Source organism: Salvelinus fontinalis, chromosome 34, assembly GCF_029448725.1.
Source record: "Salvelinus fontinalis isolate EN_2023a chromosome 34, ASM2944872v1, whole genome shotgun sequence".
NCBI lineage: Eukaryota > Metazoa > Chordata > Actinopteri > Salmoniformes > Salmonidae > Salvelinus > Salvelinus fontinalis.
The window spans coordinates 6,276,464-6,291,725 of record NC_074698.1 but is presented as its reverse complement, the minus strand read 5'-3'; the positions used below and the strand labels follow the sequence as shown (position 1 = coordinate 6,291,725).

At 42.9% G+C, this 15,262-nt stretch overlaps 1 protein-coding gene across 1 annotated transcript; it reads left to right on the top strand.

Annotated features, from left to right (window-relative positions):
- The first annotated feature begins 3,737 nt into the window (after window positions 1-3,737).
- Window positions 3,738-14,024, top strand: LOC129832937 (NEDD8-conjugating enzyme Ubc12). Its single transcript, XM_055897075.1, has 6 exons — window positions 3,738-4,071; window positions 5,743-5,837; window positions 6,135-6,173; window positions 11,613-11,716; window positions 11,846-11,909; window positions 13,416-14,024. Exons 1-6 carry the CDS (start codon window positions 3,957-3,959, stop codon window positions 13,554-13,556), a joined length of 558 nt encoding a protein of 185 aa, XP_055753050.1. The 5' UTR covers window positions 3,738-3,956; the 3' UTR covers window positions 13,557-14,024.
- Window positions 14,025-15,262: the final 1,238 nt, after the last annotated feature.

Below are 15,262 nucleotides of genomic sequence, written 5' to 3'. Positions count from 1 at the left end.
GGCACCTGCCTCTGATGTGCTAGTGATGGCTGTTTAGCAGTCTGATGGCCTTGAGATTGAAAAACAGCTTCTATCTCTCGGTCACAGCTTTGTATCTCTCGGTCACAGCCTGTACTGACCTCACCTTCTGGTGAACAGGCCGTGGCTCCGGTGGTTGATGTTGTTGATTATCTTTTTGGCCTTCCTATGACATTGGGTGTTGTAGGTGTTCAGGAGGGCGGGAAGTTTGCCCCCGGTAATGCGTTGGGCAGACCGCACCACCCTCTGGAGAGCTTTGCGGAAGGGTGGTGCAGTTGCTGTACCAGGCGGTGATACAGCCTGACAGGATGCTCTCAATTGTGCATCTGTAAAAGTTTGAGGGTTTTAGGTGTTAAGCCAAATTTCTTTAGCCTCCTGAGGTTGAAGAGGCGCTGTTGCGCCTTCTTCACCACACTGTCTGTGTGGGTGGACCATTTCAGTTTGTCAATGATGTGTATGCCGAGGAACTTGAAACTTTCCACCTTCTGCATGGTCACGCTGTCATGGGTGAACAGGGAGTACAGGAGGGGGCTGAGCACAGACCCTTGTGGGGCCCTCAGTGTTGAGGATCAGCGAAGAGTTGTTGTTTCCTACCTTCACCACCTGGGGGCGACCCGTTAGAAAGTCCAGGACCCAGTTGCACAGGGCGGGGTTCAAACCCAGGGCCTCGAGCTTGATGATGAGCTTGGAGGGTACTATGGTGTTGAATGCTGAGCTATAGTCAATGAACAGCATTCTTACATAGGTATGCCTCTTGTCCAGATGGGACAGGGCAGTGTGGTGGCGATTGCATCGTCTGTGGATCTATTGGGGCGGTAAGCAAATTGAAGTTTGTCTAGGGTGGCAGGTAAGGTGGAGGTGACTAGTCTCTCAAAGCACTTCATGATGACAGAAGTGAGTGCTACGAGGCGATAGTCATTTAGTTAAATAACCTTTGCTTTCTTTGGTACAGGGACAATGGTGGCCATCTTGAAGCATGTGGGGACAACAGACTGGGATAGGGATAGATTGAATATATCTGTAAACACACCGGCCAGCTGGTCTGCACATGCTCTGAGGACACGGCTAGGGATACCATCTGGGCCTGCAGCCTTGTGAGGGTTAACACGCTTAAATGTCTTACTCACAATGGCCACGGAGAAGGAGAGCCCACAGTCCTTGATAGCGGGCTGCGTCGGTGGCACTGTGTTATCCTCAATGCGAGCAAAGAAGGTGTTCAGCCTGTCCGGAAGCAAGACGTCGGTGTCTGCGGCGTGACTGGTTTTCCTTTTATAATACATGATTGTCTGTAGACCCTGCCATACACGTCTCGTGTCTGAGCCATTGAACTGGGACTCAACTACACCAACGTTTAGCCTGCTTGATTGCTTTGCGGGAGGAATAACTACACAGTTTGTATTCTTCCATATTCCCAGTCTTCTTGCCTTCTTACCTTTTGTCCAGGAAGTTATCTAAAGGGGATTGAATTTGTTGTTGCCTAATGATTTTTTGGTAGGTTTCTAAACTACTTTCCTTTCAGTTATTTCATAGTATTGTTCAGTTCCTTTGGCTCATCATGATTGAGTAATGCTCTGTTCGAGTAGACTGTGATTTTGCTGTGATTTGATAGGGGTGTTAGTCGGCTGACTGAATGCTCTGAGAGATTCTGGGTTGAGTTAAGTGATAAAGGAATCTACAGCACTACTGCCAAGTGCCATGTGCTGTAGGTGTACCTACCATAGGAATCTCCTCGAAGCCTAACATTGACTATGTACAGACCCAGCGTGCGACCAAGCTGCAGGAGTTGTGACCCATTTTGTTGGTTGTTTTGTCATAGTTGTGTCTAGGGGGGCATATTTGAGAGGGAATACTGTCACCTCCAGGTAGGTGTTTGTCCCCCTGTGTGCTGAGAGTGTCAGGTTCTTGTCCAGTTCTGGCATTTCGGTCGCCACAGACTAGTACATGTCCCTGGGCCTGGAAATGGTTGATCTCCCCCTCTAGGATGGAGAAGCTGTCATCGTTAAAGTATGGGGATTCTATTGGATCTATTGGGATATAGGTAGCACACATGAGGACATTTCTCTGTTGAGATCATTTCCTTATTACATTTCTAGCCAGATGTAAAATGTTCTTGTTTTGACTAATTTAAGAGTGGGTTAGGTCTGCTATATAACAAATTAGCATACCTCCTGAGTCTCTTCTCTGTTTCACATCTGGTAGTTCAGTGGATGGGACTACCAGCTCTCTGTAACCTAGAGGGCAACCAGTGAGTCTGTCTCCTCTATACCATGTTTCTTGTAGGATGACAATGTCTGTGTTTCTAATTTCTTTGATGATGTCTGGGTTCCTCTTTATTATTATTATTTATTTAACCTTTATTTAACTAGGCAAGTCAGTTAAGAACAAATTCTTATTTACAATGATGTCCTACCCCGGCCAAACCCTAACGACGCTGGGCCAATTGTGTGCCGCCCTTGTGATACAGCCTGGAATCAAACCCGTGTCTGTAGTGAATCCTCAATCACTGAGATACAGTACCTTAGACCGCTGCGCCAGTCGGGAGCCCATTAGGCCAAAGGCAGATGACCGCAGACCTTGCTGTATCTATTTAAAGGAACACACACACACCCACACACATACATCAGTTATAGAGCCCCACAGTGGAGGTGTCATAATACCCATAAAACCTAGCGGTCAAACAGGGAAATGGTTCCAATTGATTTTCCACAGGGAATTTTATAAACACTTAAGGGCTGTGTTTCGTGTAGGCTTACCCTGGCATGACATTTTGATTAGCATGGAAATCTCTGTCGGACAAGGTGACTTAACAATATTTTTGTCTCTATTATTCAGATAAAAAAATGCTCATTAATATCAAAGTAGACATCATGCAAGACTACAAATACCTGCATGTCATCGCTAGCTGACACCTTTGGTAACAGGTATTGTGTCAACTTAAAACTTGCACAAGACAGTTCACAGAATTGTCAATTTAAAGAAATGTAGCCAATTTATTCATTGCTAAATTTAGCTAACATTAGATAGTTAATCCAGAGATTCTTACCTTTGCGTTGAATTGGCAGCCTCATCCAGATCATCATGGCATTTGTAGTTCTTTATGATAGTCACAATATCAGCTAATTAGCATTTCATTTTTTGGCAGGTAAATACATTGATAAGTCTCCTTGTCCTAAAATGAATTACAGTTATCAAAATGTCACTCCATGGTAAGCCTACACGAAACACAGCCCTTGTTTGGGAAAAATGAATGGTGGAAAAGTAAATATGACTCATACTATGGTACTCAATACTGAGCTAGTCATAATTAAATGTGATAAATATTTTTTTCAATCATTTTCCAAGCATATTGTTCTTGCCTGAGAGACAAAGTACCTGAGAGACAAAGTCTGGTGTGGTGCTGCAAATACATATGTGCATTATTATTTTGTGTAAACTATGTACAACACTGATTTAACATTGTACATCTGAATCAAATAGTTTCTGTTTTGTTTTGTCCTTGTATACTTCAGGGTGCTGTTCCGCAACCAGAAAATATTAACATATGTAGTCTCTAACCCTCCATGAGTGTAAGTTAAATAAAGCGTAATAAATATGAGTGTAAGTTAAATAAAGCTTATGCATATGAGTAGTCCAACTAGGCAATATCCTATGATTTCATATCAACAGAAACAAACTGGTCCAGTTTGTGTACCTCCACTGTTCTTTCAGAACTACCCCCTTCCTTCACTCGCTACCTTGGCATCGTAACGTTACTGTCTCACGCAGCAGTGCTACCGAGCTAGGCTATCAGCTTGTCTTCCGATATTGTAGCTGAGACGCACCGGCTCCAACAACATTACGGTGCTGTACTGAGTCATAACTCTCTCCATACATTTAAGACAAAGAGCTGTTTCTAATTGAAGGACCTGAAATATAGATCTTCAATAAACTAATTGAAGATGATTAAGCTCTTTTCTCTGAAGCAGCAGAAGAAAGACGAGGAATCTGCTGGAGGAAACAGAACAGGAGCCGGGGGTAAAAAAGCAAGCGCGGCCCAGCTTCGAATACAGAAAGGTAGGCTAACTGGCTTCTTTAAAATCAGATAATTTATTTTGAAACCATGGACATGTTTGTTTAATTAACGTGTCTGTCCACATGGTTAATAAAGAAAGACACAACTAAAACGAGTGTGTTTTGCCATAGGAGGCTGAGCTAGCTAGTTGGCTAATTAGTTAGCTAGCCATCTGGCTAACGTTAGCTAGCTAGCTAGCTATTATGAAAACAAAACTCAAACGTCGCAGCCAGAAGATGGTGAAGCCAGGGAGTCAACTCCTATTTACAGCACTTCTTGTTAGTTAGTTCATTTGCCCTGCTAGGTAAGTGACTTAGATAGCTATCCAACGTACTGTATACCGTTATTTGTTCAGTAGTTAGCCAAGTTATCAATGTTTCAATTTAGATGTGCCACTAAGCAGTTTGTGCAAAAGAGAAAACACAAGCTACCAGTAGCTATACCCATTAAACAGATGAAGTTAGTTAGCTTGCTACTTCGGTCTGATGCTAACTAGTTCAAAAACGTGGATGTAGTTGTTCATTATAGAACAGAATGTCACAAATGTGTCTTCCACTATTGTGGATATCACGATTGATGTTATTGAGTAACGTAAAAGTAACCGTTGACTTTCAGTAGTCAGCAACTTATACATTGCTAGTTAGCTACTTCAAGTCAGTATAGCTATCACTAGCAAGGATGTTTGCCACGCTTACCTAGGTTACAGACATAGTTTCTGGCCAGTGTGCTGGATTTCACTGTTTGTCACAAAGTAACTGTGTACAACATGTAGATAGGCTATTTAATGATATCAATACATGTGAGACATTTTAAACTCATGACAGAACACGTGACAAGACTGACTGGGAGTTGAATGGCAAGAAATATGAATATTGTTTTATAATCTCTCAGCCTTATAAAGTAGTTACAGAATTGTTAAGCCAGGTCTAGCTAATAACATTGATTCAAACGTGAATGTGACATTTCCAGCTATCCAAAATGAGGAAATGCTGTGAAAACAAATGTTTTCGAAGCTACTTGGATAATGAAATTCACACCACCCCTGTGATGAGTGTGGTGGTTTTGTTCCAATGGCTCAGTTGTTTGGTTCGTGAACCTTGTAACACCACGGACCCCATATAAGATATCCAGTTGGCTTTTGACTCAAGCCATGATTTTGAAAGACTAAGCTAATCTCCATTTCATAGTGGATGAAGGCTGCCTAAAACCAAGGGGACCTATATACCTACAGAATGTTGTTTAGCTTTTAGGCTAGAGGACCACAATATAGTCACAAATTGGTTTTCCTCCATTTGAAGTGAACTGACTCTGTTTGCATATTAAACTTGTAGAAAAAGATCAGAGTTGTTATTCAAAGCAGAATATAGGAAATACTGCAGGGCAACCATTACAGTTTGAAAGACCTCAGAGTGAGAGGGAAATCCCACCACAGGTGTGGGATCACCCCAGCACTTCAGAAGGAATCATTGGACTGTGTTCATTGGACTGCGCTGCTCAGGTGCCTTCTTCAATGCCATTTACACGCCACTTTTTGTCCGTAAATTTAAAAAAATGCGGATAAGAAGACTTTTTCGTTTTCATATTTTTGCCAGGCAGGTTTCATGCATGTAACTGAAGGGAAATCGATGCAAACGACTGCTATTCATTGAGACATATACATTTTCTCCTCGCAGACATCAATGAGCTGAACCTCCCAAAGACGTGCGAGATCGTCTTCCCCGACCAAGATGATCTGCTCAACTTCAAACTCATCATCTCACCAGACGAGGTCTTCACTCTTTCCTGAAACAATCTGTAGCTACTTGTCAGAGAGAATCCTCCATATGTCATATGTGTTTATTAAACATTTAACTATTGTACTCAAACTTGTACAGTTGCAACTAATGAATGGGTTCTAATGCTAACGTGGTGGCTTATCTAATATCCAAAGATAAATACTTTGTACACAATGTATTATTTAGCGCTGTACATTGACATGTCATGCCAACCCAACAAACATGCTATGAACAGCATTCATAGAAACCCATATGTAAACACATTCTCAGGTTATTTTCTCTCTTTTTAGGGCTTTTACAAAGGGGGAAAGTTTGTCTTCAGCTTTAAGGTAAGGGGGCTTAATGTGGGTGGGCAGACATCAGGACGACATGAGTCACTACACCCTTGCTTTACTGTCACACAACTGTTTTCAATGGCATCACACCTGCTTGATGGCTATTGTTTTGTGGTATTTTTAGGGTCACAATTTGGTATCCAATGTTTTTGATGTCAGTTTTGAATGGTTAAAGGCCCAGTGCAGTCAGAAATGTGATTTCCTTGTGCTTTATATATAAACTCAGCAAAAAAAAGAAACATTCCTTTTTCAGGACCCTGTCTTTCAAAGAAAATTAATAAAAATCCAAATAATTTCACAGATCTTCGTTGTAAAGGGTTTTAACACTGTTTCCCATGCTTGTTCAATGAACCATAAACAATTAATAAACATGCACCTGTGGAACGGTTGTTAAGACACTAAAAGTTTACAGACGGTAGGCAATTAAGGTCACAGTTATGAAAACTTAGGACACCAAAGAGGCTTTTCTACTGACTCTGAAAAACACCAAAAGAAAGATGCCCAGGGTCTCTGGTCATCTGCGTGAACGTGCCTTAGGCATGCTGCAAGGAGGCATGACAACTGCAGATGTGGCTAGGGCAATAAATTGCAATGTCCGTACTGTGCGACACCTAAGACGGCGCTACAGGGAGCCAGGACGGACAGCTGATCGTCCTCGCAGTGGCAGACCACGTGTGACAACACCTGCACAGGATCGGTACAGCTGAACATCTCACCTGCGGGACAGGTACAGGATGGCAACAACAACTTCCCGAGTTACAACAGGAACGCACAATCCCTCCATCAGTGCTCAGACTGTCCGCAATAGGCTGGACTAAGGGCTTGTAGGCCTGTTGTAAGGCAGGTCCTCATCAGACAACACCGGCAAGAACGTCGCCTATGGGCACAAACCCACCGTCGCTGGACCAGACAGGACTGGCAAAAAGTGCTCTTCACTGACGAGTCTCACCAGGGGTGATGGTCGGATTCGCGTTTATTGTCGAGCGTTACACCGAGGCCTGTACTCTAGAGCGGGATCGATTTGGAGGTGCAGGGTCCGTCATGGTCTGGGGCGGTGTGTCACAGCATCATCGGACTGAGCTTGTTGTCATTGCAGGCAATCTCAACGCTGTGCATTACAGGGAAGACATCCTCCTCCCTCATGTGGCACGTGACAAATCCACCAGCCGTACTGCTCATTCTGTGCGTGATTTCCTGCAAGACAGGAATGTAAGTTGTTCTGCCATGGCCAGCGAAGAGCCCGGATCTCAATCCAATTGAGCACGTCTGGGACCTGTTGGATTGGAGGGTGAGGGCTAGGGCCATTCCCCCCGAGAAATGTCCGGGAACTTGCAAGTGCCTTGGTGGAAGAGTGGGATAACATCTCACAGCAAGAACTGGCAAATCTGGTGCAGTCCATGAGGAGGAGATGCACTGCAGTACCTAATGCAGCTGGTGGCCACACCAGATACTGACTATTACTTTTGATTTTGAACCCCCTTTGTTCAGGAACACGTTATTCCATTTCTGTAAGTCACATGTCTGTGGAACTTGTTCGATTTATGTCTACGTTGTTGAATCTTGTTATTTTCATACAAATATTGACACATATTAAGTTTGCTGAAAATAAGAGGACGTTTCTTTTTTTGCTGAGTTTATACTCAGTGGCCAGGTTTTATTAGGTACACCCACCTACTACTGGGTCGTACCCTCATTTGCTTCCAGAACGGCCTGAATTCTTTGGGACATGGATTCTATAAGGTGTGGTGTTCAAACATTGCTCAGTTGGTATCAAGGGACCTAATGTGTGCCAGGAAAACAGTACCCACACCATTACACCACCGCCACCAGCCTGTACCAGGCAGGATGAGGCCTTGGACCCATGCAGCTTACGCCAAATCCTGACTCTGCCATCAGTATGACGCAACAGGAACCTGGATTTGTCGGATCAGGTGACGTTTTTCCACTCCTCAATTGTCCAGTGTTGGTGATCACATGCCCACGGGAGGCGCTTCTTGTTGTTTATAGCTGATAGGAGTGGAACCCGGTGTGGTCGTCTGCTGCAGTAGCCCATCCGTGATACGGTCCGACGAGTTGTGAGTTCCGAGAAGACGTTCCGCACACCACTGTTGTACTGCGCCGTTTGTGGCCCGCCTGTTAGTTTGCACGATTCTTGCCATTCTCCTTTGACCTCCCTTCAACGAGCACTTTTCACCCACATGGCTGCCGCTGACTGAATGTTTTTTGTTTGTCTGCACCATTCTCGGTAAACCCTAGACACTATTGTGCGTGAAAGGCCAGCCGTTTCTGAGATACTGCAACCGGCGCTCCTAGCACTTACGATCATACCACGCTCAGTCGATTAGGTCACTCATTTAGCCCATTCTAACGTTCAATCAAACAGTAACAGAATGCCCTGATGCCTGTCTGCCTGCTTTATATAGCAGGCCACGTGACTCACTGTCTGTAGGTGCAAACCATTTTCATGAACGGGGTGGTGTGCCTAATAAATGGACAACACTGATGATGGAATAATACTGTGAAAGCTATAATGTCCTTTTTAATGTAAGAGCTGATTTGAAAAGACAGCCTGTTTTGGTGAGACAGAGGTTTGGCCTGTCTGGTGATATCACTAGGTGGTTAATAGACAATTGAGGAAGGGATTTCCAAACCTTAATTCCAATAACAGCTAGTTTTTCATTTTCCCCTTTCCACTTAGAACAGTCCTAGAAAAATTATTGCTTGAGAAACTGTTCTTTGCTAGGAAGCTGTTTTGGCTTCTTGTTTACCATTTTGAATTGAAAACAATCTCAGTAAGGTACTTATTTGTTACTCAGAAATTATTTTATATTGAGATAAAAATGGCTGCCCTGGACCTTTAAGAAAAGTTGTGCTGCTGCAAGTTTTTAGAATCAAGCTGTTCTCTTTTTGTTTTTTTCTGATTCTAAATGCCTTAAAGAGATTGTCCAGGACTTGTGTATACTTTTTAGCCAGTAGTTCTGAAAAGTAAAGCTCACAAGAAAAAGTGACCTCTGAAAATTGTGTACTAAATCAAATACGCTGTTACAAAACATTAAGAGCACCTTCCTAATATTGAGTTGCACCTACCCCCTTCAATTTGTCGGGGCATGGACTCTACAAGGTATCGAATGCGTTTCACAGGGATGCTGGCCCATGTTTACTCCAATGCTTCCCACAATTGTGTGAAGTTGGCTGGATGTTCTTTGGGTGGTGGACCATTCTTGATACACACAGGAAACTGTTGAGCGTGAAACCCAGCAGTGTTGCAGTTCTTGGCACAAACCGGTGCGCCTGGCACCCCGTTTAGAAAACTTCACATTCCTTGACTTTTTCCACATTTAGTTATGTTACAGAATTGAAAATGGATTACAGTGCGATTTTTTTTTTTTTTTTTTAATAAATTTTTTTTTTGTCACTGGCCTAGACACAATACCCCGTAATGTCAAAATGGAATTGTTTTTTGAAATGATTGCAAATTCATTAAAAATTAAAAGCTGAAATGGCTAGAGTCAAGTATTCAACCCCTTTCTTATGGCAAGCCTTATGACAAGCAAGTTCAGTTGTAAAAAAAAAATTTGCTTAACAAGCCACAAGTTGTATGGACTGACAGTGTGCAATAATAGTGTTTCAATATGCTTTTTGAATGACTACCTCATCTCTGTACCCCACACATACAATTATCTGTAAGGTCATTCAGTCGAGCAGTGCATTTCAAACACAGATTCAACCTCAAAGACCAGGGAGGTTGCCTCACAAAAAAGTGCACCTATTGGTAAATGGGTAAAAAGAAAATTTAAAAAAGCAGACATTGAATATCCCTTTGAGCATGGTAAAGTTATTTATTACACTTCAGGCGGTGTTTCAATACACCCAGTCATTACACAGATACAGCCGTCCTTGCTAACTCAGTTGCCGGAGAGGAAGGAAACCACTCAGGGATTTCACGATGAGGCCAATGGGGACTTTAAAACAGTTGCTGAGTTTAAAAGCTGTGATAGAAAATTGTGGATGGATCAACAATATTGTAGTTACTCCACAATACTAACGTAATTGACAATTAACGTAAGGAAGTCCGTACATAATAACAAACATGCATCCTGTTTGCAACAAGGCACTAAAGTAATACTTTTAAAAAATGTGGCATAGCAATTAACTTTTTGTCCGGAATACAAAGTGTTATGTTTGGGGACAATTCAATACAACACATTACTGAGTACCACTCAGTAAATATTCTCAAGCATAGTGGTGGCTGCATCATGTTTTGTGTATGCTTGTAATCATTAAGGACTAAGGAGGATAAAAAAGAAAGGAATGGAGCTAAGCACAGGCAAAATCCTAGTGGAAAGTCTGGTTGTCTTCTTTCCACCAGACACTGGGAGATGAATTCACCTTACAGCAGGACAATAACCTAAAACACAAGTCCAAATCTACACTGGAGTTGCTTTACCATGAAGACAGTGAATGTTCCTGAGTGGCCGAATTACAGTTTTGACTTAAATCTGTTCGAAAATCTATGACAAGACCTGGAAATGGTTGTCTAGCAATGACCAATTTTGACAGCGCTTTAAGAATTTAGAAAAGAATAATGGATAAATATTATACAAATCAGGTGTGCAAAGCTCTTAGACACAGCTGCAATCACTTCCAAAGGTGATTCTAACATGTACTGACTCAGGGGTGTGAATACTTATGCAAAAAAAAAAAAAAAACCTCTTCTGAATTCAGGCTGTAACACAACAATGTGCAGTAAGTTGGGTATGAATACTTTCTGAAGGCCTCTAAGTCTGTCTTGCCCATTCAACCTCTGAATGGCACACATACACAATCCATGTCTCAATTGTCTCTAGGCTTAAAAACCATTTTCCCTGTCTCATTCATCTACACTGATTGAAGTGGATTTAACAAGTGACATCAATAAGGGATCATGGCTTTTACCTGGATTCACCTGGTCCGTCTAAGCCATGGAAAGAGCAGGTGTCCATAGTGTTTTGTACACTCATGGTAAATGAGGATATTTGCACCACGTCATTGCTCTCTCTCTGGCTCGGCTGTGTGTGTGTGTCTTGCTAGCTCTCACTGAAGTTCATTGGCTTGATCTCAAATTGCTAGGGGCTGGCTCACTTGGGGGGAAATTATAGAATACGGCTTCCAGAAAAACAGTCACTTTCAAACTAGGGATTTCGTGGCTAATTGAGGTAAGACAGTAATTCAGATCATAGATGATGCGTGTATGAACTACACATTGACACATTCAGGCCAAAGCGGGAGGTTTAAAAAAACAAAAATACAGTCGCCAAAGTTCCCGATCATGTCTTTAACAATCTTGTTGGTAAGCATGTTGTTAATAACACGGTTGTAAGTCGAAAGAAAGTGAATGGATATAAGGTCAGAGATTATCCTCCTTTGACTTGTTGTGACTGCTCTGTTTTCCAGGTAGGACAGGGCTACCCTCATGATCCCCCGAAGGTCAAGTGTGAGACAATGGTGTACCACCCAAACATTGACCTGGAGGGCAATGTCTGCCTAAATATCTTGAGGTACACCACCTGCACCGTAGTCACTTTTTGTTTTTGTTGTCTCATTTGATAATTCCGAATGACTACAGAATTCCACATTTTGACTATTATACTGAGCAGTGTCTTTTAACATCTATTTTTCTCTTACAGAGAGGACTGGAAGCCTGTGTTGACAGTAAACTCCATCATATATGGACTACAGTATCTATTTCTAGTGAGTACAGGGATATTCTATTTCCAATTTTGCCTAGCCAAGTTTGATTATTCTTCCTTGTTCACCATGCTTAGAATCAGGAATGTAGTAGGATGTACAGTGTATTCAGACCCCTTGACTTTTTCCACATTATGTCACAGCCTTATTCTAAAATGAATAAAATCGTTTTTTCCTCAATCTACACACAATACCCCTTAATGACAAAGCGAAAACAGGTTTAGACATTTTTGCTAATGTATTAAAAATAAAAAAAATACCTTATTTACACAAGTATTCAGACCCTTTGGTATGAGACAAGAAATTGAGTTCAGGTGCATCCTGTTTCCATTGATCATCCTTGATGTTTCTACAATTTGATTGTTTGGACATGATTTGGAAAGGTGCACACACCTGTGCATGACAGAGCAAAAACCAAGCCATGACGTCGAAGGAATTGTCTGTAAAGCTCTGAGAAAGGGGGAGAAGGACCTTGACCAAGAACCCGATGGTCACTCTGTCAGAGCTCCAGAGTTCCTCTGTGGAGATGGGAGAACCTTCCAGAAGGACAACCATCTCTGCAGCGCTCCACCAATCAGGCCTTTATGGTAGAGTGGCCAGACTGAAGCCACTCAGTAAAAGGCACATGAAAGTCCGCTTGGAGTTTTCCAAAAGGCACCTACGGGACTTTCCGACCATGACAAACAAGATTGAACTCTTTGGCCTGAATGCCAAGTGTCACGTCTGGAGGAAACCTGGCACCATCCCTATGTTGAAGCATGGTGGTGGCAGCATCATGCTGTGGGGATGTTTCTCAGCGATAGGGATTGGGAGACTAGTCAGGATCGAGGGAAAGATGAACTGAGTAAAGTACAGTGTAATACTTGATGAAAATCTGCTCCAGAGCATTCAGGACCTGAGACTGGGGCGAAGGTTCACCTTCCAACAGGACAACAACCCTATGCACACAGCCAAGACAACACAGGAGTGGCTTCGGGACAAGTCTCTCCATATCCTTGAGTGGCCCAGCCAGAGCCCGGACTTGATCCAGATTGAACATCTCTGGAGAGACCTGAAAATAGCTATGCAGCGACGTTCCCCGTCTAACCTGACAGCTCTTGAGAGGATCTGCAGAGAGGAATGGGAGAAACTCCCCAATTACAGGTGTGCCAAGATTGTAGTGTCATACCCAATTAGACTCAAGGCTGTAATCGCTGCCAAACGTGTCAACAAAGTACTGAGTAAATGGTCAGAATACTTATGTAAATGTGATATTTAAAAAAAAATTATAAATGTTTTTGCTTTGTCATTATGAGGTATTGTGTATGGATTGATAAAGGGGGGGGAAACTATTTAATCAATTTTCGAACAAGGCTGTAACGTAACAAAATGTGGAAAAGGTCAAAGGGTCTGAATACTTTCCAAATGCACTGTATAATGGCATAACTTTCAAATTCTGAAAGATTGAGCGACTGGTTGGAGCAGGTAGGAACACCTGGCAAATAACCACGCCCTTCTACTCCTCTTCAGGAGCCAAATCCAGAGGACCCCTTGAACAAAGAGGCGGCGGAGGTCCTGCAAACGAACCGACGGCTCTTTGAGCAGAATGTCCAGCGGTCGCTGCGGGGGGGCTATGTGGGCGCCACGTATTTTGAGCGGTGTCTCAAATAGCTCCTTGCCCATGTCGCTTTTCTTTTCTTTTTTTCCCCAAGACGCATTACCGTTTACACACGCTGAGACACTGACTGATACACAAACTTGAGCGGTCGGGGAGGGAAGGGGTCGATGGAGCCAGGAGGGGAAAGTATTGGGGGGTGGGGTTCACTCGGGGGAAGGGAGGGGGTCCGAAGGTAAAGATGACAGGTTTGGATGGTCAGTGAATGTCGCTCAGAGAATCGGTATATTGCCACTACGCTGATGCCCACAGTTGTTATTTTGCGGAGATAGACATGCCAACTGATCCTCCCACTCGCGGACAAGGACGAAAACACACAACCGAGATACGCACTTAGACACCTCCCTTTTACTAAAGGATCGCGTTGTATGTTTTGAACACTATGCGAGGCCTCTCGATTACGAGAGCTCTGAACCTGACGGATCGCACCCATGTTTGGTGGCGAAACTTATCATATATATACACACACACACACCTCAACAACATGCCTACTGACACGCAAGGCATATGCTATCACATGCGCACACGTGTTTCAGACAGGTACCCATACCAACCCAGATGCATAATACAGGCCATAGACACACTGGCAGAGGACTGACTGACTTGACAGGACTGACGCAGACATAGATTGACAGGATCAGTAATGGAGGCAGGGCTGTTGTGGGATTGGGAGATCTTTTTAGTTTTGTTATGGTTTTCTGGGTGGGGTGGGCGTTAGATTTCATTGGGGGGGGGGGGGCTTACAATGTTACAATTCTATTGTGTATATTGAAATCCCAGCTGTTCACAATGACTGCAATATGAATTATGTTAAATAAAATATCGAACTTGAATGATAATTATTGTAACGTCTATACAAACGACAACTTAAGTCAATGGGGCTTTATTGAATTAAAGGTTTATTTTATAACCAAACTCTACCCTGAGTTATACAGCCAATATAACATTTAAATGTACTTTATGAATTCATCAAGATGCTTTCAGTTTGGCTGTGTTCAGAAATGTTGAGGCCATAATGAGTTATTCCCATAAAACAGTGATACAGTAAACTCACAGGCCCATTTAACCAGTCAAGGCTCTGTAATTTAATCATCTCAGGCTGCCAGTGGTGATTAAGCTTATTGAAATTAATTAACCCTTTCAAATGAACCATGCATACTCACTTCAGTGGCTAGGATTCAACTGACAGGATCCTTTGAAAATTCTGAAAGCAGCTGAACAAAGATGCCTTGTTCATTGCCATGGACCGACATAATATAATGCTCGTTTATGTAACGCTTACCATTATAATTGAGCCATGGTGACGCAGTATACGTGCTCTTTTCGCATTTGTCAATGTTGGTAGTTTGGTGCATGATACGACTCATGAAATGCTGGGTTTGAGTTTGCGCCTGCACATAATGGCTGTCCAAGAGCAGGGATGAGGAATAGACTGCTCTTGTACTCCAGCACCCTCTTGTGGCTGGAATCAACAGCACCTTTTGCAGCTGTAGTGATGTTTTTTATTTGACCAGGCAAGTCAGTTAAGAACAAATTCTTATTTACAATGACGGACCTAGCCCGGCCAACGCTGGGCCAATTGTGCACCGCCCTCTGGGACTCCCAATCACAGCCGAATGTGATTCAGCCTGGATATGAACCAGGGACTGTAATGAGGCCTTGCTTTAGGCAGCTGCAATAATGGAATGGTTCCAATGACCAA